Here is a 23,115-nt window from a genome sequence, read left to right as displayed (position 1 = left end):
CATATGTACCACAAGTGCACAACTGAAAAATACTTTTTACTTCTGAAGTTACTACAACTAAAAATCAGGCATAAGAGATGCTTATGCACTACTGTGCTTAGGATGGAGACTAAGGTTGCAGAGTAATTGAATGGTGCCTGAAGTGACACAGTTAAATGAACCAGTTGGTAGAAATTGGTGGTGGTGTTTGCTATAGGAAACACAAGAGATATGGAAAGGTTCAGCTCTTCTGAGTGGACTTGATATGCCTTGATTGTAGCTTGATTAGAATACACCAGGAGTGCTACTGAAATACTTAATCCTCATCATTAGACTCCCTATGTTCCTGTCTTTTTTTAAAGAGCTTTCAAGCTGTACAAAAATCAACACAGATAATTGAACATCTCAGAAAATTCTTGTAAGCTCTACTTAAATATTTTATTAATTGTCTGTAAAACAGCTGGAACCCTCTTCCAGTTTCTAAAAGGATGTCCCACTGATGAAAATGTTATCAAAATGTGTTTTAAATTGTATTCTTTTAAAATGTCAACAATCACTAGCTGAATGGCATGGTTTTCATTACCTCTGCTTCTTTTTTGATTGTTTTTACTTGACTGATGAGTTTGCAATAGGCTTGGAACAGAAGCAGCAACTGGAAATGCAACTTGTATAGCCTCCGACACAACTCCAGCTCCTACAAATGTAAACAACACTGTTATATTCAGGAAGTGCAAACCTCCTACTATCTAGTGCAAGAGACAATAAATCACAACTTCTTCAGTAGGGTGTGCAAAATTAGAAGTAGTTAATTTTGACTAATAAAGAAAATGCCAAAAATATTTAGAGGCTAACATACAGTAAGCTAATAAAAAAGCAAGTGAAAGCTTCATTCAGTTCTAGATTTACAAGTAGCTTCTTACAGAGATTTGAAGTTCACTTTTTACTAAGTTACATTTCCAAGAAAGGGGGTGGAGTAGGATGTGAAGTGATTCAAAAGGCATTTTGAAATGTCTGGAACATTTCAAGATTTCATGTCTTAAAACTAAGAGTTTCATAGATCACTTACTTTTATTGTTGATATTTTACTTAATATCCAAAAGAAGCAGTTGTGGTCCATAAGTATAGGATCTTTCGTAACCATTAATATTTTTATTGTATGCACAGTATATAACCTGGCTCTTAGCTTACACTGCCTGACAGAGTAGGAAGAGAATAATTCCATTCCTGGAGGCAAGAATATTGTTTTCTTTATAAAAGGTAGCTCTTATTTTGCTTTAGAAAATAACACTTGATATATTCTTAAGGAAATGAAATAGCAGTATTAATTTGCACACTGTCTTGCTTCCATTTTTATGCCTCTAAAACACTAGTCAGAAATGCAGACAGTGTTAATACTGCTTCACATACAGACATAAAAGCTAATGCTAATGGAATAATCTTTATAACATTCTACTAACTACAGGATCCTATTATCTACAAAGGACCAACAGTCTAATGGGTTAGATGATGCAAAACTGAAACACACAGCATTTCTGTAATAGTCTAGGACAAGACATCATTATTTCACAAATGGACAAGACAGATGGAGACCAGTTTGGTGATTGGCATGGTTAAGTATTTGATAAATCAAGAACTGTCACTTACTGCTAGAATTTCCATTTGCTAAGCAAGAAGATGAGCAGGTCACAAAAATACAAAGAAAGAAAAAAGAGCAAGAATTAGTGTAGGAAATAATTTTAATTAGGGTAAAAGATGTCCCAGGTAAAATGGAGGAAGAAATACAAGTAACATGCTCCAAACATATCCTGAATGTAAAAAAAATTAACAGGCTGAATTTGATGTAAAATTACTTGCTGCTATAGCTAAAGATAAAAAGTACTGGCTTTGTTGTCCCACATTCATGAATAATACTCTTAAACCCTGTTTGATCTTTATCCATTGTGTAGTCTAAAAGATGCACAAATTTAAGGTAATCAAAATCAAGGACACTTAGATCTGAACATCTGTACAAAGCTTCTTACTTGTTCTGTATCCTGTATCACAATAGTTAAAGCAAAAATAATGCATTTTAAAATTGGTGATGCAAGGTTAATTTGGATTCTGAATCAGTTTAGAAATTCTTGGGTTTGCTAAACTCAATTCTCAACCCCTCTGAGAGATTTCTGTACTGCAATTGCACTTGGTTTCCACAAGCCATTTCAGAAAAAATGTTTGGGGAAGAGGAATAGGGAGAGAAGGAGTCAGAAAATGTATGTGTCAGACTAGGGATGTGAACTTCACCACGCCTGTGCTTTGTACAGCACTGAGCATACTGATGGCACTTAGGCATGTACAGTGGTCACAGCAAACCAAATCACAGGATCACAGAATATCCTGAGCTGGAAGGGACCCACAAGGATCACTGAAGTCCAGCTCCTGGCCCTGCACAGGACAACCCCATTGGAATCACACCATGTGCCTGAGAGCAAAAAAAAAAGGAATGTCAGTGGATGTCCAGCTCCCAAGAGACAGAAGCAGCTATAAGCTTTACTAAGCACACAGTTGTACATGGTGTTATGGTAAGTTATATACCATGTTCCCAGGTTATAAACATTGCATGGTTTTGTTACACTCCATGTTTTTGTTCTGCACTCTGTGTATTATATACTCAGCACAATTATCGTATTTCTGATGCACAGAACACTGAAGACATAAAATCTTGAACTGCAGAAGTTAATATGACTTTGATGAATCACTTTAATGCAGCACAGAGAATCAGATTTTGAGAAATGGCAGGGTTGACTATTTAATAATTTTAATCATTAAGTTTCAGTGTTCCTAAAGCCAAGTCTCATAATTACTGTATGCCATAATTAATCCCTTTCCCCCAAAACACACCTTTTAAAAATTCAGGAGAGGTTTTCCTTTAAAAATGGCTTTGTATGTTTCAGTGTCTTTCACATATATGCTTACTTGAGAAATAATCTGATTTTTCTACCTGCCTGTCCTGTAGAAACTCAAGCCAGAGTCCAGATGCATTCTTTCAGGCTTAGATGTACTAATAGCAAGAACTGAATAATTAGATTTACTTGCAAGTCTGCTGGCAATGCACAAGCTGGAACAGAATTAATCTCGCTATTCCTTAGCTGTATGGACCACAGTGCCAAAAATTAGTACGAAAATCTTATTTGTGTTAGTGAATGAAAAAAAAATATCTGTATTTCTGAGCAAGACAACACACATTTTTAGCATTAATTGGTTGACTGCTCAGACTTAGCAGCCCCACACTCCATTTACAAGGACTTTTGAAGAATTACCAGCATGCCACCTTTGCAGGGTGGATTAAAACTCAAAATCAAAACAAGTCCCCACAAATAATAATCAGTGTGATTGGTCTCAGACTCCTTTTCAGAGGCCATCTTCAAACCCTGCAGAAACGGGGAAGAATAGGCCAAACTGCCTTGCCAAGGAATCATGGATTTTCTCTGTACAAACTATCTGAAAGCCTGCATGTTGTTTGTCTTCCATTTTTTAGTTTCCCTAGCTACACAGTAGGAACATAACATTTACCTTCATGGTAAGAATGCTTCTATTCTAACAACAAAATATTAGAACAGAAGCATTGGTGTATTTCAACAAAATTACAAGTATGGACTGAAATACATAAATGCTGCTTTAAAATTAATATATATACAGCATTTACTGTAATTGTAATAGTAAATGTTATCTATTTCCAAAGATATACCAGTCAATATACAAAGACATAGACTTAGTGTAAAATACACTAAAGCATGTGTTCATAGGCAAGATAAAAGTCCTTGCAAATAGCAGCAAATTATTTTGCTGGTTTTGTATTATCTAAGCTTATTCATTTGATTTTTTTTTTTTTTAATGTGCAACTTCAAGGCAGTATAAAAATTGACATAAATTACCACATTTTACTACTCTAAAAATTCAGGTACATTTTGTGATTGCATTAAAAAGCCCCGAATATATATGTGTGTATATATATATATGAAGAACAGCAAAAGAAAACTATATAAAAGAATAGTCCAAAGATACAGTAAACATTTCTCGTGGTGAATACTACACCTTCAGCAGCAGAAACATGACCAAGTGTACCAATGAATGGTTCAACTGAATGAAAGAAATGAAATTCCTCCTTTTCCAGGTTGGATTTGAGATTTTTGTCGAACTGTGATTGTGAAAAGGTACGTTCATCTGCTACCTGCAGTTCTCTCTTGCATCTTTCACTGTCCTTACCCCCAGTACTTCAGATGGCAGACTCCTTATACCTACTAATGTGGGTTTTGGGTTTGCTTTTTTTACTGTATCAATATTATGCAGCTATTCTATTAAAAAAAAAACCCCAGTCCTAGTCCATTTTGTGAAAAGCTATCACTTATTACAGCAATTAGTAATACTAAACAGGGATGAGTGCCATGCAAATACATACAAAATATTCAACTAATATTAATGGTTACTTAACCTATTGTTACATGATATTTTGATAGTTTAATGAGCTTTTTGCTATACTGCTACTTTACTCCTGTTACTTCTCACCCAAATATTGGCTCCAGAAAGGCATTACGTAGTTCTAAGTTTTTGAGTAGACAATGTATCTGAGCATATAACTAGAATTTTAATCTTTTTTCCTTCTAGAAACAGCAGCAGAGAAGCAGACTTGCTGGTACACAGATGGTATCTAGTCTGCTTATCTACTCAGTGTTATTAAATCTAGAACCCTAGATGGATTGCCAGCTTTTATTAAGACCCATTTTTATTGCCACTTCATGAGACTCTGAGTTTCCAGAAGATAGGATGATAACTGAAATGAAAAGCTTTTCATAAAATTTTAATATCACTACAAATATTGGAATTTTTGTGCAATAAAGATGATTTTTAATCTCATATCCTGAGACTCACAAATGACATACACCTACCTGGGCATCTGTGCTAGTCCCATGAATACCATCATCAGTACCAAACGTCCTTTTGCAGTCTTCTAGCCACTGCAAAATAAATATAAACAAGATTGAACATCTTCTGAAACAGCAAACTGAAGACTGTGCTAAAACTGCTTAAGACACTTTGTCTTGTACATTCCCAGATAACGTAAGAAATTGTGGTATGAAATCAATAGTTTACCAATGTTGTTTGCAGTGATTATATCCACTCTGATAGATCACTTTGTAACTTTTATTTCCTGTAGCCTTTGTTGCCCAAGATGGAGATAGTACACTTCAGCATAAATACCATGATTGAATTGATACTGTTACAGGAAAATGTATGAGAGCATGGAAGCAGAAATATCTCTCTCTTTACTTTCTGCACAAGTTTTAACTAATGTGATTTATCAGCCTTTAAAATATAGCACTAATTCATATTCATTCTCATTCTCCTTAATTATAGAATAAGCCTGTTACATTTCTTGGGACTACTTGAGAAACAGAAGGAAACAGAGCTATCCTGTGTAAGTGCAGGTTTACAGGATGGAATGAAAAAACCCAAATTCTCCAGTGGGAGTTCAGCATCACCTCCAGTTCATATAAGCCAAAGAGATGAAGTATTCTTGCATTACACAATGCAAACTTGCAGGTTCCACTCAGAGCTGCATTTAACTTCACTTCCTATATCAGGCAATAAGTTTATTAATTTCAGTGGGCAGTCTCTTTTTCTACCTTTAACCAACCATGCAAATTTCTCAAAAAATAACCTCTATGTGTACTGGCATTCCCATGAATTTCTGTGTTACTATAAAGCATTTAAAGAATCAAATATGTTCTTTTTGGACAATACGACCTGATCACCCCATTGATAAATTTTTCTGTACAGTGCAAACAATTGCAAGCATGGTTATTACTGAAATGGGAATGCATCATGTTGAGATAAAGTGTATAATATAATCTGAAATGAAGAATTGCCTTTATACATCCAAGGAAGAATAATTTAGCATACTGCTTATGTTTGGTATCTTGAATCTCAGAGGGAATCTTGGTGACCTTTTTCTAACCTTTGTCTGATGCAAGAAAAAGAAAAATGTGATTTCCCATCTGCTCAATTTAATAAAGGTTACTTAGTGAATTAACTAGGCCAGTGTGCTCATCAAGAGGAGAAATGGAATTCTCTGAACATCGCACTGTCAGTTTCAATTAGTGACATGGATACCAACATCCACAGCAAATCTCATTTTTCTTTTTATCAGCCAGCCTCCATCAGGAATGATGGAATAGGTTTGCACTGCAACAAACAGGAGCAGCAATTGGGAAGCTAGTATTTCTTTTCACACACCACCCTTTCAAGATCCTTTTTTAAATCTTAGAACCAGTCTGAATAAAGGGTGTGCCTAGAATGCTGTGTGTATAAGCTTGCACTTTCCATTACATTTATCTGATTTAGTATCTTTGTCCCTAACACACACATGAAGTCTAAGCAGTCCCCTTGCAAGAAAATAGAACAATAGCTCCAAAAAGGTGACAAAATTAATTTATTAAGAATTTTTACAGAATATATATTCAGCATGGTAGAAAGATATATATATTTTCTTTAGGAATACTGTGAAGAATAACCTTCTTTATGTGTTTGCTTTGTGTCAATTCATGTTTTCTCCATGTATCTCATACAAAGTGTTGATGAAAGCATAACACAGGGAAGTCTGGAGTTAGGCTTGGTCATAGCATGGGTTGGTCTGTCTGTCTACACCCTAAACAGACATGCTAAACAGCCTATACTATAGGTACCTTTCTATCTTATCTTGGTGTATAGGTAAGTGTTTCAAGCAACTGCAGCCCAAGCCTTTTATTTTTTCAACTTGATTCATGTGAATGCCTGTACACCACATAGCACTGAGAGTGACAAACATAATGTGTTAGGATAAAGTTTAAACAGTTTTTCATTAAAGAAATTTACTTACAGATTCTCCCAGTGGTTGATTCTAGAGGACACCAGATTAACATGCAAAAATATCTGTTAATTTTTATTTACTTTATTACACAATAGCCCAACCACTTAATTTGGTCATTTTTCTGTGTGTTTCTATGAAAAAGGCAAGGGTCTGCATTAAGTTGATTAAGCATTCTGCCTTAATACTTTCAGATTTAATAGGATACATAGCACAGCTGTGTGTAGCAACAGAAATTCAGATTTTACTTGAAGAAGTCTTGTTCAGTCTTTCCCTATACTCTGTTTAAGAGGACAGAGTAAGAAAACAATAAAACATATATCTAAGATGTAGCTTAGAAGATTCATAGTTTACATTTAATATAAAATACACCTTAGAAAAAGAGGGCCAACAGCTAAAAAATACTTCTAAAATGTTTTAGAAAAGTTAAGTATTTGAGTAGTCACTACTTCCAAAATAACATGCTCAATAACCACTTAAAAATGCCCTAAATTGTCTAAATGACATGCTATCAAGAGTCAGAGATGACTGGTCAAAGCTAAAAGTTTCCTCCTTCTCAGTACTCCTTCTCCTTCTTTTTATTTATAAATGATGAAACAAAAATAAAACTCTGACAAAATGCTCTCAGTTATTTCAGAACAATTCCTTTAACCCTGTGAACCTTCTTCCTGCTCCAGTCACTCACAGATCTGTGGCATAAGACAGGCTGACCACAGAAACATGTCACTGGACTCCCTTTTTGACAGAAAAAAACAATTCCTTCACTATGATTTAATGACAGAGGCCATCAAATTGATGTATTTGTATTTGTTTACCTAGTAAAATAAAATACAAAGAAGTTCTTATTATCCAGCATGGATTTATATCAATATGAAATGTGGCAGTGCAAAATTAGATAACAATACCTTTAGTGAATTAGTTGCCATCTGAAAGGGATGTAATTTTAGTTTGTCATACTTTGACAAATCAACAAAACAATACCATTGGTTATTGCTGTGATAAACTAGGCAAAATGGAGAGTTGATGTAAAATTCCTTCATGTTTGGATGGTCATCATTCTAATCACATACACACAGGTCCCTTTTTACCCTGTCACAAATCTTCCTGTCTGACCATGGGGCAAATCAGTTATACCCTCTGTGCCTGAGGGCTGCTCTCTAAAAGGAGGAATGAAATATATTATGCTTTTATAGGAGTGCTGATAGCATTCTGCACTGAAGATTGCCAGACATTAAATATTACATTGAGTAAAATTATCTTAGTCATTAGGTGAGCACTTGTTTCTGATTAAGCTTACATGGCAAAATGTAGCTCATTATATTAGATCAAATAAATTGTTATTACCACACAGCAGGGCAAATAAATGCAGCAACTCCTTAACAGAAATGCTGGCCTGGATCCTGCCAAGAGTTTATCTTCATTAACAGTGCTGTGTGGCATACTTTAGCATTGGTTTCAAGGAAACCACATTTCTTATGAGATCCTTTTCACAAAAAAGTGCATGTCTGCTCTATTCCACAGATGAGCTGTCAGCAATCTTTGCAAGGCAAAGGCCATAATTTCCTAATAAATTCAGCATGATCAAGAAACATGGAGCCACTTGTGCTGCAAAATATCTGCCAAAGCATCATGGCTTGAATTCTGGTTCTGTTTTGTATTACTCAAACTTGCCTATACTGCCATTGTCACAGCCTCAGAGGCTGCTGGGATCAGTAAAATTTCAGCATGTTCAATCTTCCTAGGAATCATCATCTCTACAACAAAACCCCCATATATTCTTCCCTTTCCCTCTATTTGCAAAACTCATTGCAGATCCATGTTTTCTTTTGGCTCTTGAAACACAAATCTTACCTGTGTCAGTTTTCTGAAATTAGTATTTTACTTTCTGAAATTCACACACAGGCTCACAAAACCAAATATACAGACCCTTACTACAGAAATTTTCTAAAATTCTTCTAAACTGCATTTCTTTGGAAAAAGAATATAACCACTAACATATACCTTGAAAACTAAACTTCATTATTCTAAGCAACACAGAAACATCATCCTCAATGAGATCCAGCTGTAAGATGAGCCCTAAATTTGTCTCTGTGTGACACAGGTGTAAAACCCTCATTACTTGTCAGTGGAGATTCAGTCACCAAAAAGAAGTCTAAAGAATTATTCAGCTAAACAAGTCAGTATCTGTATTAGAATAAATGCACTGCTTTCTTGATTCCTTTTGATATATTGACCTGATCCTTGAATATTATGGGTGTTAATGCATTTAGAATTCCAGAAAGATAGTTATCTGTAAATGTCTTAATCTGGAGGTGAATCCTTAGTCTAATAAATGTCTTAATCTGGAGGTGAATCCTTAGTCTCCTTTAGTTTAATAAATTTAAAACCCCCCATTATTTATTGATATTCATGTTAGAAATACTTGAATATTTAAAAATTAGGAATGTGCTTTTCCCACTGTTAGTGGATTTGTGCAGTGTTTTAATTAAAAAACAATTTCAGAAATACGTGTAACAAAAATGAATTACACATAATAAAAACCCCTCAGGTTCTGATTATAGTAGTAAGAAAAGGAAACAGGATTTTATTTCAGAAATGTTTTCCCACAGTTTATCTTTAGATGCCTTTGATGAGATATAAGGACCTGCAACATTTTTTTGATGAATTGGTTCTAATAGTGGTGTTTTCATATCTCAAAGAGACCTCAAGAGAGATAAGAGACTCACCTGTTCTGCTGCCTCTCTTTTGACATTATAGGTATCCAAGTGTTCTTGGAGCTCTAGAACACTGAACTTCAATGTTTCTAGCAGGCCACAAGACAATAGCTGGAAGATAAAAGCAATCAAACTCTGTAGTCATGTAACATCTGACTATAATCCATACAGTCTAATATCTAAATTACATAATACAGAATCCCACATTCACATTTGGTAAAACAAATTAGAATTAGATGGCCATGTCATTTGTGACTCCTTTGAGTAAGTGAATTAACACATATAGCTCTACCATTAAAATAAGTGAACAACAGTTTTAATTCAAAAATAAGAAGAGTAGTACCTAGTCAACATGTGAAAGACAGATTTCAAAGCAATTTTTAGGTCTTTCATAATGAAGAATAATATTTGATACACACATACAACTAGTGTAAATAAAACTGCCTGTAGAAGGAAGGAAAGGTACTGCTGCTGGATTGCTCCTGTAGCAACCTAAGGAGTATCAACTGAGGGTAACTTGCTCTTCTCAGTATACAAAATATACTACCAGAAAAGCTTCTGCAGTCTGTAAGAAACAGGACTTGGTCAAAGCAGGAAAGAAAATGCACTGGATATTTGAAGACTTTTCTGCTATTAATGACTGCCTCTTTTAATGTGGTTTCAGAATCTCTTTCTCCCTTGGGGACTCCTACCTCAGCTTTTTTCCACACCATTTCTCCCAGTAGTTTTATTTTCACTTAGGTTTTTTTATTAGTCCTTCTTCTGACACTTCCTGTAATAAACATCTCTAACATGACGTTTCCTCCCTCACACTGGTCAGTCCTTGCACACAATAACAGCTCAGTACTTTATCAGCGAGAATTAATCTGACAAGCAGGTTCATTTAATTTTCATTATTTGGAGAGGAAAGATTTATTTGTACAGTATCTGTCAATCCAACAACACTAATGTGTGTATATCCATGTACAAATGTAAGTATTTTTATTTATTTATAGCCTTTTTATATTTGTGTTTTTATAGATTTGGATTTTTATTTTAAAATACACACGGTGTTTTAGTTAGACACTAGTGTAACTTAAGGCTTCTTATCTTAAAGATTTTTTTTTTTGTAAATTTTTACTGCTTTTAAAGTGGCGTAAGTAAAACCAAAAAACATTACAGGTGGTTCCCTTGAAATGCACTATCTGTATCATGCTTTTTCATTCTCATATTCTTAAGTGAGAGCTTAAGAAAGAGTTGCCCCTTAGTACCAAGGGAAAAAAAGCAGTCAGGAGAAGTGTCTCACACTGGGCATTAAGGCCAAAGATCCATCTACCTCAGCCCTGCAGCTGACAATGTCTAATGGCAGTTGTTTAAACAAGGGCAAACGTGGTGATCCACCTGCCCCAGAGTGCTTTCTAAGCCTCTGTCAATGTGTTGTTCTGCATATTTAAAGGATCTGTCCAGGGCTACTTCTTCCATTAATTTCTTTAGTGGCTTTTTGAAAACATGAACAGATACCATAAAAAGTGACAGCATTTCACAGTTTGATTATGTACCACATGAAGGACCTTGGTTCTGTATGTTTTGTAAGTCACTGCTAGCTTAATTTGATCACCCTTAACATCAATTAAGATAGAAAATATTTTCTTTTTATCACTTAACCATGATAAGCTATAACTCAGTGATATTTCATGTTTTGCTGTCTCCTTTCTTGATAATTCTAGCACAGGGGTTTTTCTGCCTGCTGCTAAACACTGAGCTGACTTCTAGGGTTAGTATCTATTATAATCAGGATTTCAACTTGCATGACAACAAATAATTCTAAGTCTTCTCATTGTATATTTGTAGCGAGAATGTTCTTCTCATGCATCACTGAATATAAACATAAAACAATATAACAGTAAAAGGCAAAGCTGCTGCTAGATAAGTAGTCTTCCTTTTTCTTACTTGTGCAGAGAACATAGAATATGAACAAGCAGGGAGGGTAAAGATTAATAAGAGAATTAAAGTGATATCTACTACCAGTAAGTTTCCTTACTGTTCACTGTTAGAGCTGGAGCCTATTTTTTAAGAAGATGCATTTCTCACTGGTGGTTTCCAGTGTTTATGATACGTAGTGGCCACTTAAGATTTTATTTCCCTTCTGATTTCAAAGAGTTTCTTTTTTCCACGTATTAAAACATCACCTTGTATGTTACATGAAATGTTTAAGCAGACAGATATTCCAACATGCAGGTTTGAGATTCTTACCGTTTCTGCATCCACAAAGACTGTTGGACATTCTGAACATAACATCATCACTTCCAGAGAACTTTTAAACTTTGTTCCAATGCGCTGTAGACTTTCACCCAGAAAGCTGACTGAATCATTTGTTATAGATACAAACTTTCTTTGAATGGTCTAGAAGTCAAATCAGAAAAACATTTCTCTTACATTGTGTTTTACTACTGTTCTGGCTTTTTAGGTAAGAACTTCAAAGCAAATTTCTATCCTGACAAGTTTCCATTACATTATATTTTTTCATTAAATGAAAAACTAATTTGCAATTTTCTCTGAATAGTTATGTAAAATCAACTCTGGAAAATGCAATAAATCAATAAAACCAACCAGTATCTATAGAGACAAGTACTCCTTTCATATCTAGGCCTCTAGCCTCAGTATAGGTAGATGACTATTTGCCTTTACACAGTACAGACAGTTCAATTTATTTTCAAGTGTTTGTTTTGCAGAAAATTAGAGTTTTATGAGTCAGTATGCAACCTGCATAGCACAATCTGTGTCCAAAACTGCCACGTGCAGGGCTTCTACCTTCCTCAAAAATCAGTCCTGAGTTTATCATGTTTGATTATGCAGACTGTCAACTTAGCCTAATGTAACACTGCACTCTGCAATTTCATTAATCCTGGAAGTTACATGTAGAATAAAACTATAGAAAGATTATACAGACAGCTGCAAAGTCAAACAAGGCCTCTCAAGTATCATCTGATCATGTTTAACCTTCCTCTGTACCCAGTAACAACTCTGCAGGAACATTTTTTGCCCATGCTTGAACACTGGTTAGCTATTGTGCAGAGTATCCAACTTTCCAGCCATTAAGTCAAGTTTCATCCTTCCTTAGCTCCCTCATTAATGAGCATAAGAGAATATGAGCTCTCGTTTTACCACTTTCAGGGAATGAATGAATGTGTGGAAACCAATGAATGTGTGCAGCTAAGCTTTGGTATAATACAGACAAACCAAATCCCTGATGTCTAGACAAAGCAAAAGACAAAAATCTACAACCTGTAACAGAAATTTCATGGCACTGTGGCCATTATATTAATTTAACATAAAATGGAAAATGGGTGTTGATGTGAAAACAAATTATTGCATGGGAAAGGCGGAGTATGAATTCTTCACATCTAAGTTACTGCCCATACATGGGACAAAATATGTGCTATTGTGGGTCTTTCACTGAGAAATTTATTATGATATGCCAAACAGTAAGCAAAATTAATAACAGAGATACAAGAAACGGCTGGAGCCATAAAGCCTTGTCCTGAATATTCTCTTAGCTTATTTGGCACATTGCCTGTACATAAAATTAATTATACTTATTCTACCCCATAGGAATTTGCAAAGAAGCATTACTTTTAAAGTGTAAAATCTCATCCCCTTCATATAGGGAGGAAGAAGCCAGAAAAATTAAGCTATAGGCATTTTGTGTTGGATAGCAGATCTAGGAGGTAAATATAGTTAAAGAGAAGCATTTGAAGCATCCAGCTCCAGTGGATCCCCTGGTGTTTCAATTACTTCTCTGCAGAAAGAAACCTTTTTCTCTCAAGACAGATGCAAGATAAATTCATTAACGTTTGCCTGCTGTGATCCCATAATAATGACTCCCACAAAAAAACCAGGAGAAAGCCATTAATTCTGTAATCATCACAGAACCCAGGTGATGTTCAGAAAATAAAAGGGACACAACCTGGATTAAGAGCTTGCAAGAAACACTGAACTGATTTTTTTGAGGTTTCCTCAATTTTTGTTTATTTTCCGAGCAGGTTCACTCCTAGGCAATGAATACAGCAGATATCCTATGGAAAAAATAGGGTATGACAGTGTAACTTTACTTCAGCAGTGTTCTTCTGGTCTGGATCAGGTTTTCTGGTCTGCTTTTCATTTGCTCTCTAAAGCTTCTTGCTATCATAATCTTGTGGCTTTTGCAGTTTCAAGGAGAAGAATAATTTTAGAAGTAGGGGGAAAGGATTTCAGATGAGCAATCATACATGGAGAATTCACTGACCTGAAACAATCTTGAGAAGACATGAAAGGTATAGACAGCACAAGATCCATCTGTGTCTGACAGCATTTGATTGACGTGGCAGCGCCAGGCTTGCTCCTCATCATCGTATGCCACGGGCTGGAAAGCTGCCAATATGGCAGAAAGAAAGGGAGAGGGAGGAGGGGAAGTCTGCACTTCTGGGAAACCATCTTGTTCTTCTTCATCTTGGCTACAAACAACAAATAACAGAAATTACCTCCTCAGCAAACTTTTTAGGAAAAAAACACCTTCATTTTAGCAAGAAGGAAAAAAATAAGAATTTTGGATTCAGAATAACATTTTGTAAAATAAATACCAGATCAACTAAGGTAAGAAAATGAGCCAAGAAAAGAGTAAACAATCAAAAACTTTTGCTACTGCAATATATTAAAAATTGCTTATATTCCCCAAAATTTGCTACTGCACGTCAGTTCTACACAAAACTACAGACAAAGAGCTATCTGGAGGTTATATACAGGTATATACAGCACTATATATATGGACACCACTTAGAAACAGGCATCTTTTTCTTGCCCCCAATAACTGAAGTAACATCCCCATTTCTCAAATCTTTATTGATCTGAACAGATGGTCCACCAATATCTGTGACAAGTTTTAACCTTCCTTAAGGGAAGCACCAGAGCTCATTTAGCAATGTAACAGTGCTTTATAACTGTCTAAAGTAACATAAGCAAATGGAGATAGATCGAAACACTCACTTTTATGGGCAATCAGTTTAACAGGCCTTTGTTCGCAGAACAGTTTGCTGTCATACTTTCCATTAGGCACCAAACATCCAATAAAAATATCAACTATAAATTAATCAATGCTATTACTTCCAATCATTAAAATAATGATTAACCTAAAATATTCGTATTTCAAGGGATGACACATTTTGACATTTCTTCTTGTATAACTGTATGTAGGCAGCACATATATGTGTAGGAGGATGCCAAATATACAGGTAGTTTATTAAAATAATCTTTTAAATCACATACAGTTTTTCTCTATGACATCTGCCTCATCCACAACAGCACTAAGTACATCTTAAACAAGACTTTGACAAAAAGTATGGGTGCTGGTTTTAGATACCTTCATTTTAGTTGCACAAAGCTCAAAAAGCTAAAACAAATCCCTTATGATTATCATCTGTAAGCAAAGCTTCAAAAATGATTTTCAGATATTTCCTAACTAGTGTACCAATACTATTACCTCTGTCACTCTTTACACTAGAGCTATGAGTTTTTTTCATTTGCTTGCTTAGTGTAAATAAAATAAAACCTTGAGGGATGCAACCTTCAGTTGCAAATTCTCACAAGGCATATGCAGTAGGTCATGTATGGAATCACAAGAGACAAGTTTCTGTTTCTCCCAGTAAAACCTTCTCAACCAACTTCTTTTGCATCTCCTGTTGTGCTCTTTTCTGAAAAAGCCTCCTTAAGAGATGTCTCTGGAAGAACAGATGTCAAGTCTATGTTCCTATTTATACCAAGTCTTTCTATTAGTCAATCTAAACTTGTGAACAAATTTTAAATATGAACAACCCTATGATCAATTTGGATTGTCTGGTTTTGGTTTGTGGGTTTTGTTTGTTTGGGGTTGCTTTTTCCTTTTCCTTCCTTCTTAGACTGTTACTTCCAGGGGACTTACAGTTTCACTTTAAATGTGGTTCCACCAGCTAGGACTAGCTTTAACTTTTCCTCTCAGTAGTTATTTTTGCTCTCCTTATTAAAATGATAAAAAAGTTATTTTACTTTAAATTGTCTTAGAAATATACAGGAGACTTATGAACCTTAATAATGAAAATAACCCTCGAGCAAATTCAAAGACAAACTGATCTGACTGCTACAGAAGCTTTGATTAAAAAAAAGAAACAAAAACAAAAAACTCAACTTCTTCTCCTGTTTTTTTTCATATCATTGGGTACTATTGTAAGTCAGAGAAGTTCAAGAGCTTTTCTGTCCTACTGATGCTAAAGAAAAGTGCTAATTTCTTTTATTTGAGAATTCTCCTGCACAACTGTTTTCCTTCTACTGGAAACAATTGCTGAAAAAAATATTGAGTTTAGGTGCTATAACAGGCAAAACTGATCAGCCATTATTTCAGATATGCAAACCATTGGTTTATATTTTTGTATTATGGGATTAATGGAAATCTCCATACCATAGAAAAGCCTGTTTGATAATGCACTGATAAGATGTAATTTCTGTTACTTATAACCAGTATTAATCTTACCTAGACAAACCCGAGAAGTCAGCTTCTTCTTCTTCACATCTCTCATCTAGCTCTTTCAAAGCAAGAGTGACATCCTCTTCACAGACAGATTCAGAATAGCTTTCAGGAGCTGCTGCCTCTACCAGTTCTGGGGTCTCTTCCAGCTCCAGAGATTCGTGACAGACCAGACAGTCTTGCTGCTCGTGTAGTAGGTACGACCCAGTGTCTTCACTAGCAGTGCTAACCTGTTCATCCCTCACTGCTGAACTGCCTTCCTGTGAATCACACAGCCTTTCATTAGTATTACTGTCAGGGCCTATGTATTCTTAGCAGCTTTTCTCATGGTAAACTAATGTTTATAAAAGATTATTTACAAATATTTACTGTAACTATTCAGGTCTTTGGCTCGTTCACACAGTTTTACTTGGGCAAAGACAGGCACAGCCTATTTGTAATGGTTATAACTTCTGGTAAACATTAATATCCTAGAATGTGACTTTTTTAGAGCAAATACAATTTCTCAAATACATTTAATTAAATCTGTTAGAGAATTTGCAAAATGCCTCAAACTTAGTGAGATCAAACAAACAAGACTTTCATGGTTTACTTTTCTAGGTAAGGATCAAAATGACTGCCTCATGCTTGCCTTTGGAGTCTAGAGCAAGTATCAGAATACTTCTTCTCCTTTCCACTATCCATTTTAACAAATTTCTAAAGCATAACTACTTAGCAACAGTGTAGTAGATAAACAGTGGAAAAGGAACATTCCACTGTTTTTATTATTTTGCCATTACTACTAATATGGGCATCTTTAGGGTTTTACCCTGAATCTTTAAATGTAGGCTTTCATTAAAAGGCAATTACAGAGAGAGGATAATTAAACTCATGTAGGTAATATTAAAACAACCCTTTCTCCCTTCCTCCATTAGCATTATTATATTCATTAACATCACTATATTGAACAGACGAATTAAGATTCAATTAATTGATGGTGAATTAATTTGAAACCTTTATATTGGATTCCTCTGTGGAATAAAAATAACACTGCTATTTCCTAAAGACACAAATTATCACATATTTTCATTCTTAGTATGCTGGTCTTCCTCTACTGGCATATCCAAAACTGGTCAAAGAACCTTTGGACAGCCTCTAAATATACACATCATTTCAGCAGTTGAAACAGATCCCCTGACAGATTAAATAACTGTATACATATTAGAAAAGACAATTCAGCTTTCAACAGAACCACGTAATTTTCTTTCACAGTGATCCTTACCAAATCTCACTTTGACTATGGTACTCCTCAGTGTGACACTGCTGCCATTTGACACAGCTAGCGACTTCACTTCTTATGCCTCTTTTGTTAAAGGAAAATCTGGACTTTTTTTTTTTTTCTACAGAAGAGTCATTTTTGTCCTATCGAACAGCTGAGGCACATGGGAATGCAGGGCACTTTTACAAAACCTCAACAAAATACTTTGGGTTGAACCAATGGTCCATTTCTGTTACAGGTGCTAACATAGGATACAGAATTGTACTGATCATGACTGGTAAATATACACATGAGAGATGCACTTTTTGAAAATACAATTAATAATAAATTTACTGCCAAGTTTAAGTCTTCATAGTGCCATGACTCCTGATTTCATTTTCAGTGTGTCATTGGACATTACTACCAGTATGAATATTCCTTAAATATCTTAAAAAGCTGATTTATATAGTTATATTTTTACCAATGCCACAGAACCTTGGGAAAATTACTTCTACTTAACTACTCCCTCACAAATCTACAGTGCAAGTGAGCAAAATAGAGAATCATCTTGGTCAGAAACTTTCATATGCATTAGCCTGTAAAACATATTTTTGAACAAAATTATTCTTCTCAGATGGACAGTAAATTCTTAACTGGAATGTGAAATATCTTTTTTGCATTTTCTGGGAATCAGCCAAATACATTTAAGCAAACGATTAATTTAAATACAGCATTCCTATGAGACAAACAAGGAACTCAATTCATCTAACCAGCACACTCCTGTTTATGAATAATGGCTTCAATTTTCCCCATATTGTCTTAAATAACTTTGATATATACTTATTTATATTAAAAACATTTTGATAACTGACACTTGGCATACAATGAAATGCTTGTGCTGAGAGAGCTTTATATATAAAGTACAGGAGCACAGGAAAAAACAACTGCCCTATGCTACAAGTTGTACAGTATAAGTATTCAGAATACAAACAGTTTTACTGGCTTCATAAATATTTCAAGATGAGTCAATAGTGTGCATATTTTCAAGCTTATTCTGGTAAGAAGCATAAGGCCAGTTCACTTTTTGGGCAACAAAATCCAACCAGATAGCTAAGTCTTGCAGTGTAATAACTTTGAGTGTTTGAATTCTGCTTGAAGAAACCCTTGTATTTGTCCAAATCTCATATTCCAACAAGCACAAAATAAACCTGGAACACATCATATCTAGTGAATGCTCTTGTATGCACCTGCAATATTTTTTTTTTATATACAGCAATTTGTTCTGAATGCTGCCTAGTCATAGAATTATTTTACAGCCCAGTTTAAATGTTTTCAATATTTTAAAATTACAGTGGTGCTTTTTTGAGTGAATATTTTCACCTGTATTGTAGCAGTATATAGTGATTTTATAAAGGGAGCTGCAGAAGAACAATGAATTCTAAGGGCAGTCTCAGAGAGAACTATGAAAATGTAAAAATTAGTTATGGCTGAGGATGTACCACACACCGGCAAGGGAGAAGACAAAGCTTTTTTGAGGTGAATTTAATTCTTTAAAATTACAGCTTATATATTGCTTCTTGCTCCTGAAATCTTAATATAAATCATCTATTCTGTGTGCAAAAAGTTCATCCAGATTAGGTGTTCTTCCTCAAACAAAATTCTTTTGGATCAAAAATGCATGTTGTAGATGAGCACAAGAAGTGACAACAATTTGTTGGACAATCTAAGTAAACCCAGGTGCTCTGCAACAGCTGAGACAATTTATCAAGAGCAGTGTAATGAAACACTTTTTTAAAAAAACATATAGATAATCATAATGGGAAAACAGGAAAAAATGTGGGGAAAGCATTTTACGAGCATCACAATATTACATCTGTAAAAGGTGAGGATTTTATTACAGGAAATCAGCCACTCTCCCTTTATTAGTCTCTTTTGTTACATTTTCTTCATTAAATATTCACTACATCTGTGGTCTGCCTGTTAGGAAGAGCAATTTTTTCTAGTAGCAAACAGGCAAACTAGAGCCTTTAGAAACTTGAACTAGCCCTGTCACTTGAACTAGTCAGTAGATTATTTGAACCAGGTTGGCTGAAGGCTCATTCTTAAGAGTCAACAGTGCACTCACTGGTTAGTCAAATACACATAGGAATGGCTTAATTTTCTGGAATACTCAATAAAACTGCATGCATAGTAAAAGATGGGATTGGCTATGCAAACACTATGCAAATAAAAAACAGATTGCTAGTAGCATAAATAATTTTAAACTAAGAGATAAGAAGTCCACCTAAACCAAGCCACTTGGAGAAAAATTGTAGCAGATGACAGTTTGTTTTAAATTAGGGGTGTCTTTAAATTTTAAATTATTCAAACATTTGAAAACACATTAAACTGAACATAACAAACTGAAGTACTCACAGATTTGCAGGCGGCCATTAGCTTGAAATCTGTCTCAGTCCACATGGGCCTTTCCAAAAAAGTATACCACTAGCATCTGTAGTCCTTACTAAAGGATTATTTTATGGAACCAACTGCTAACACAGCTGGCCTGAGGTTTTATTCCCATATAGCACCAATCACAACCCAAAGAAAGCAAAAAACAAAAAGTGGGGGACAGGGGGAGGGAAATAAAAAAGTATTGGAAAGAAAATGTCGCTCAAGAAGGATTTCAACCATATCAAGTAAAAGCATTTTGAATATTAGCCTGTTTCATTCTGCACCATGAAATGATCATGATCAGCCCTTCAAGAATATTTTTAACCTGTGGTGAGTTCCCTCAGTCCATCTAAGAAGTCTCCATGCTAAGGGAACATTTTGTAAGAACACGCCAACAGGTTAGAAATATTAAAAGCGAATCAACTAATCAGTGTAACAGATGAAAATTCAGTTGAAAAGAAAGCCAAAGTTGCTACTAAAACTAGAAAGAGCCCAAATCAGCCATGCACCAGCCCACATTTCTCCCCACCTCAGGCAGCTGGTTGCTAGAGTTATCTAGAGAAGAAGCCTCCAAACTTGGGGTCTCAGTTCTGATTTGAAGCACCTCTTCTGTTCCCACACTGCTAGTGGAATCTTGAGACTGAAGTGATAAACCAGCATGATCTGACACCGTTTCATCTATGGCAGAATCACCGATTAACTAAGACAGAAAAGAAAAAAACAAAATTCTTCAAAGGAAACACAAATTTCAGGTAAAGAATACATTAGTTTAGAAATAGGTATTTTCAGTATTGTTAGCTATTTGAATTTATTCACATATTATGAATTTCACAGCTTTAGACTAGAACTATTACAAAGTACCACATGCATTTCTGCAACATTTCTGTTTGAAAAGAAGCTTTTCCTTTAAGGAAAATTATCTTCCTTCTTGCTTAAGAAGTTCTTTTTGCTAGACTGAAACCCTTGAAAAGCAGAAAATTTTGTTGGGAGCAACATTAACACAAGCTTTGCCTAAAGTCTGAAAAGCAACATACACATCAAGCTGCTCCCCTCATCAAGTCAACTTTTTCTTAATTTTATTTATGTAATGCAGAGAGACTTCTGAGTGGCCAGCATTCTTGATTTTCCTAAGTTATATGTACACAGGCTTCAAAATCCATAATTAATTTAGCAATTTCTGTGCTTAGACCTCCATATGACCACTTAATGCTCTTGATCTAATTTAGCATTTGGAGTGGTTTTTTGATCTAGAAATCCACAAAGATACACACTTTATATATAACAGATCCAATTTTGTGCTTATATTTAAAAAAATATAAGTGTAAAGACACTAAACAATTAACAGTGTTCTAAAATCATAATTCTAAAATTATAAATTATGTACCATCAATGTCATAAAGTAATGATGCTGTTGTGAAAAAGAAGCTTAGCCACATTACCTTAGTTCCTTACTATGCCACTTAGGCTGAAAGTGTGAGCCATACTTATCCATGAAACATGCTAGGGAAAGCTTAAGTTCCCAGATTTCTTCCACAGAAAAATAACCTACCATCTGTGAACGAGACAGTATCTGACTTGCAGTCAGTGCTGCTTCTTCTTCTGAAGACTCATCAGTATCCTCCTGGTTGGTCAAGTTCAAGCTGGGTGTGCTACCAGAGTATTGGCACTCCTGGAGGGATGGTGTGTCTCCTTTGTCAATGCTGTCAAGAGAGCGCCTGCGAACGCCCCAGTTGAAGTTGTCCATGCTTTCACCCTGGAATAGAAAAGTTTGCACACATCTGGTATGTAAGAGTTTCAACATAATTAAGTTAATACACTAATGAGACAGAGAAAACATGAGCACAGAATGCATCATGAACAGAGTTTCAATCAGCCCTTTAGTTTTATTAAAATTTTAAGTACCTTGGTAAATGCTTGTAAATAAAATATATGGCAAAGGAAGTAGAAATATTTTGAATATCTTCTTGGAAAGTAACTCTACGTAATCTAGAACTACATCAGTATTGATTTTATAATCTGACTAGAAAGTACAAACACATCACAGACAACAACAGATGAACAAGCCAGGGCACCAGGCTGCAACTTACCTGCAGCTCCTGGTTAGCAAAAAGGAAAACACATATAATTAGAAAGAACGAGGACAAACACTTAAAGATACTCTAGAGCCAGGGAAAAATGTTTTATTACATAGGATTTGCCAACAGTAAAAGACTGATTCAAGCTCTGGAAAAAAGCTTTAGTCAAAAAGCTAGTATTTAAAATAATGTCTCTTTCTAATGAGATTAAAAAAAACCAACAAACTGATGACAAAACACTAACATCAGCATGCTCATGATACATTTTCTCTAGCATAACACGTAAAGCAACTGTTCCAACAAACATTGATGAAGTTCTTTAACTAACACACATGAATCTATACTGACCACATCCAACTGACAAAACACTATCAACAATAATTATATACAGGGTGTAGAAAAGATGATGCTGTCACTAACTGTTTTACCAGCTATTAAGTGTCAGTTTTATGAAGTGCACTCTGAATACCAATACCCTGGATCCATGCTTGTGCATTTTCAAGCTGAGATATTTGAGTTTCAAATATCCATCATACTAAGAGGCATCCATATCTTAAAAACACTGTTATTTTAATTCACAAGTACAATAATGATCTTTGATTTTCTCAAGCACTTCATCAACCTTTAGCAATTCAGCTAAGCAACATAGAAAAACCTGGTGAAGTTTACTCCACTGGTCTACAGTTACTATAACACCACATCTAGCCCCAAACACAGCTCCAGAACTGCCTTAACAGTATCTTTTGTGGTGACTTAAGAAATTACCATGACTCATTAAACACACAAACTAAACATTTTGTAATCCCTTTCTCTCTTGGTGATTTCTTTTTCTCAAAGGAGGATAAAAAGGTATCGCAAAGCAAAATAATTTCAAGTACAACAAAGTATTACTACTGTGGGTTTAAGCATTTAAGTTTAATCTGGATATTACTCAGATGTTAATGTAAAAGCCCCAGTTCATACTGCTGGCATTTAATCACTAGCAATAAAGAACATTCTATATTTTCGGTGATAAAATAAGCCAGAGCTCTTATACCAAGTGCATGATTTCTATGTAACACCCTAAATCTGTACTATCCGTGGTCTTATATTTTTTTTCTCTAGTACAGCACTACATGTTGCATTCAGGCAAATAATAAAGAAGAAACTGTCTTTTCTTAATTATGATCTGCCATTAAAATAGCACAGAAAATTAAGTTAACCTTTAACTTCATTTGGTGAAGTTTTCAACTTCTGCCATCCTATCTGCCAAGTCCTGTCTAGTGTTAAAATAATGTTTTTATACT

The 23,115-nt window shown here is 35.0% G+C and overlaps 1 protein-coding gene across 13 annotated transcripts in view; it reads right to left on the bottom strand.

The window, feature by feature from the left end:
* The window catches only part of FRYL (FRY like transcription coactivator), a 160,041-nt gene that overhangs the window by 1,787 nt on the left and 135,139 nt on the right, over nt 1-23,115 (bottom strand). For 8 of the 13 annotated variants that reach the window (XM_030238846.2, XM_030238845.2, XM_050973275.1 and 5 more), the window contains 9 exons: nt 21,304-21,507; nt 20,284-20,454; nt 16,091-16,344; nt 13,838-14,045; nt 11,806-11,955; nt 9,586-9,684; nt 4,902-4,970; nt 1,624-1,641; nt 563-673 (listed from right to left, as the gene is read on the bottom strand). In XM_030238846.2, the coding sequence (XP_030094706.2) occupies nt 563-673; nt 1,624-1,641; nt 4,902-4,970; nt 9,586-9,684; nt 11,806-11,955; nt 13,838-14,045; nt 16,091-16,344; nt 20,284-20,454; nt 21,304-21,507 (1,284 nt within the window). Of the gene's footprint in view, nt 1-562; nt 674-1,623; nt 2,438-4,901; nt 4,971-9,585; nt 9,685-11,805; nt 11,956-13,837; nt 14,046-16,090; nt 16,345-20,283; nt 20,455-21,303; nt 21,508-23,115 lie in introns of those variants that run through there. The other 5 variants (XM_050973272.1, XM_050973280.1, XM_050973274.1 and 2 more) reach the window with 3 other exon arrangements.

Source organism: Serinus canaria, chromosome 4 (assembly GCF_022539315.1).
Source record: "Serinus canaria isolate serCan28SL12 chromosome 4, serCan2020, whole genome shotgun sequence".
Classification (NCBI taxonomy): domain Eukaryota; kingdom Metazoa; phylum Chordata; class Aves; order Passeriformes; family Fringillidae; genus Serinus; species Serinus canaria.
The sequence above is the reverse complement of the archived record's forward strand: the minus strand, read 5'-3'. Positions and strand labels throughout refer to the sequence as shown.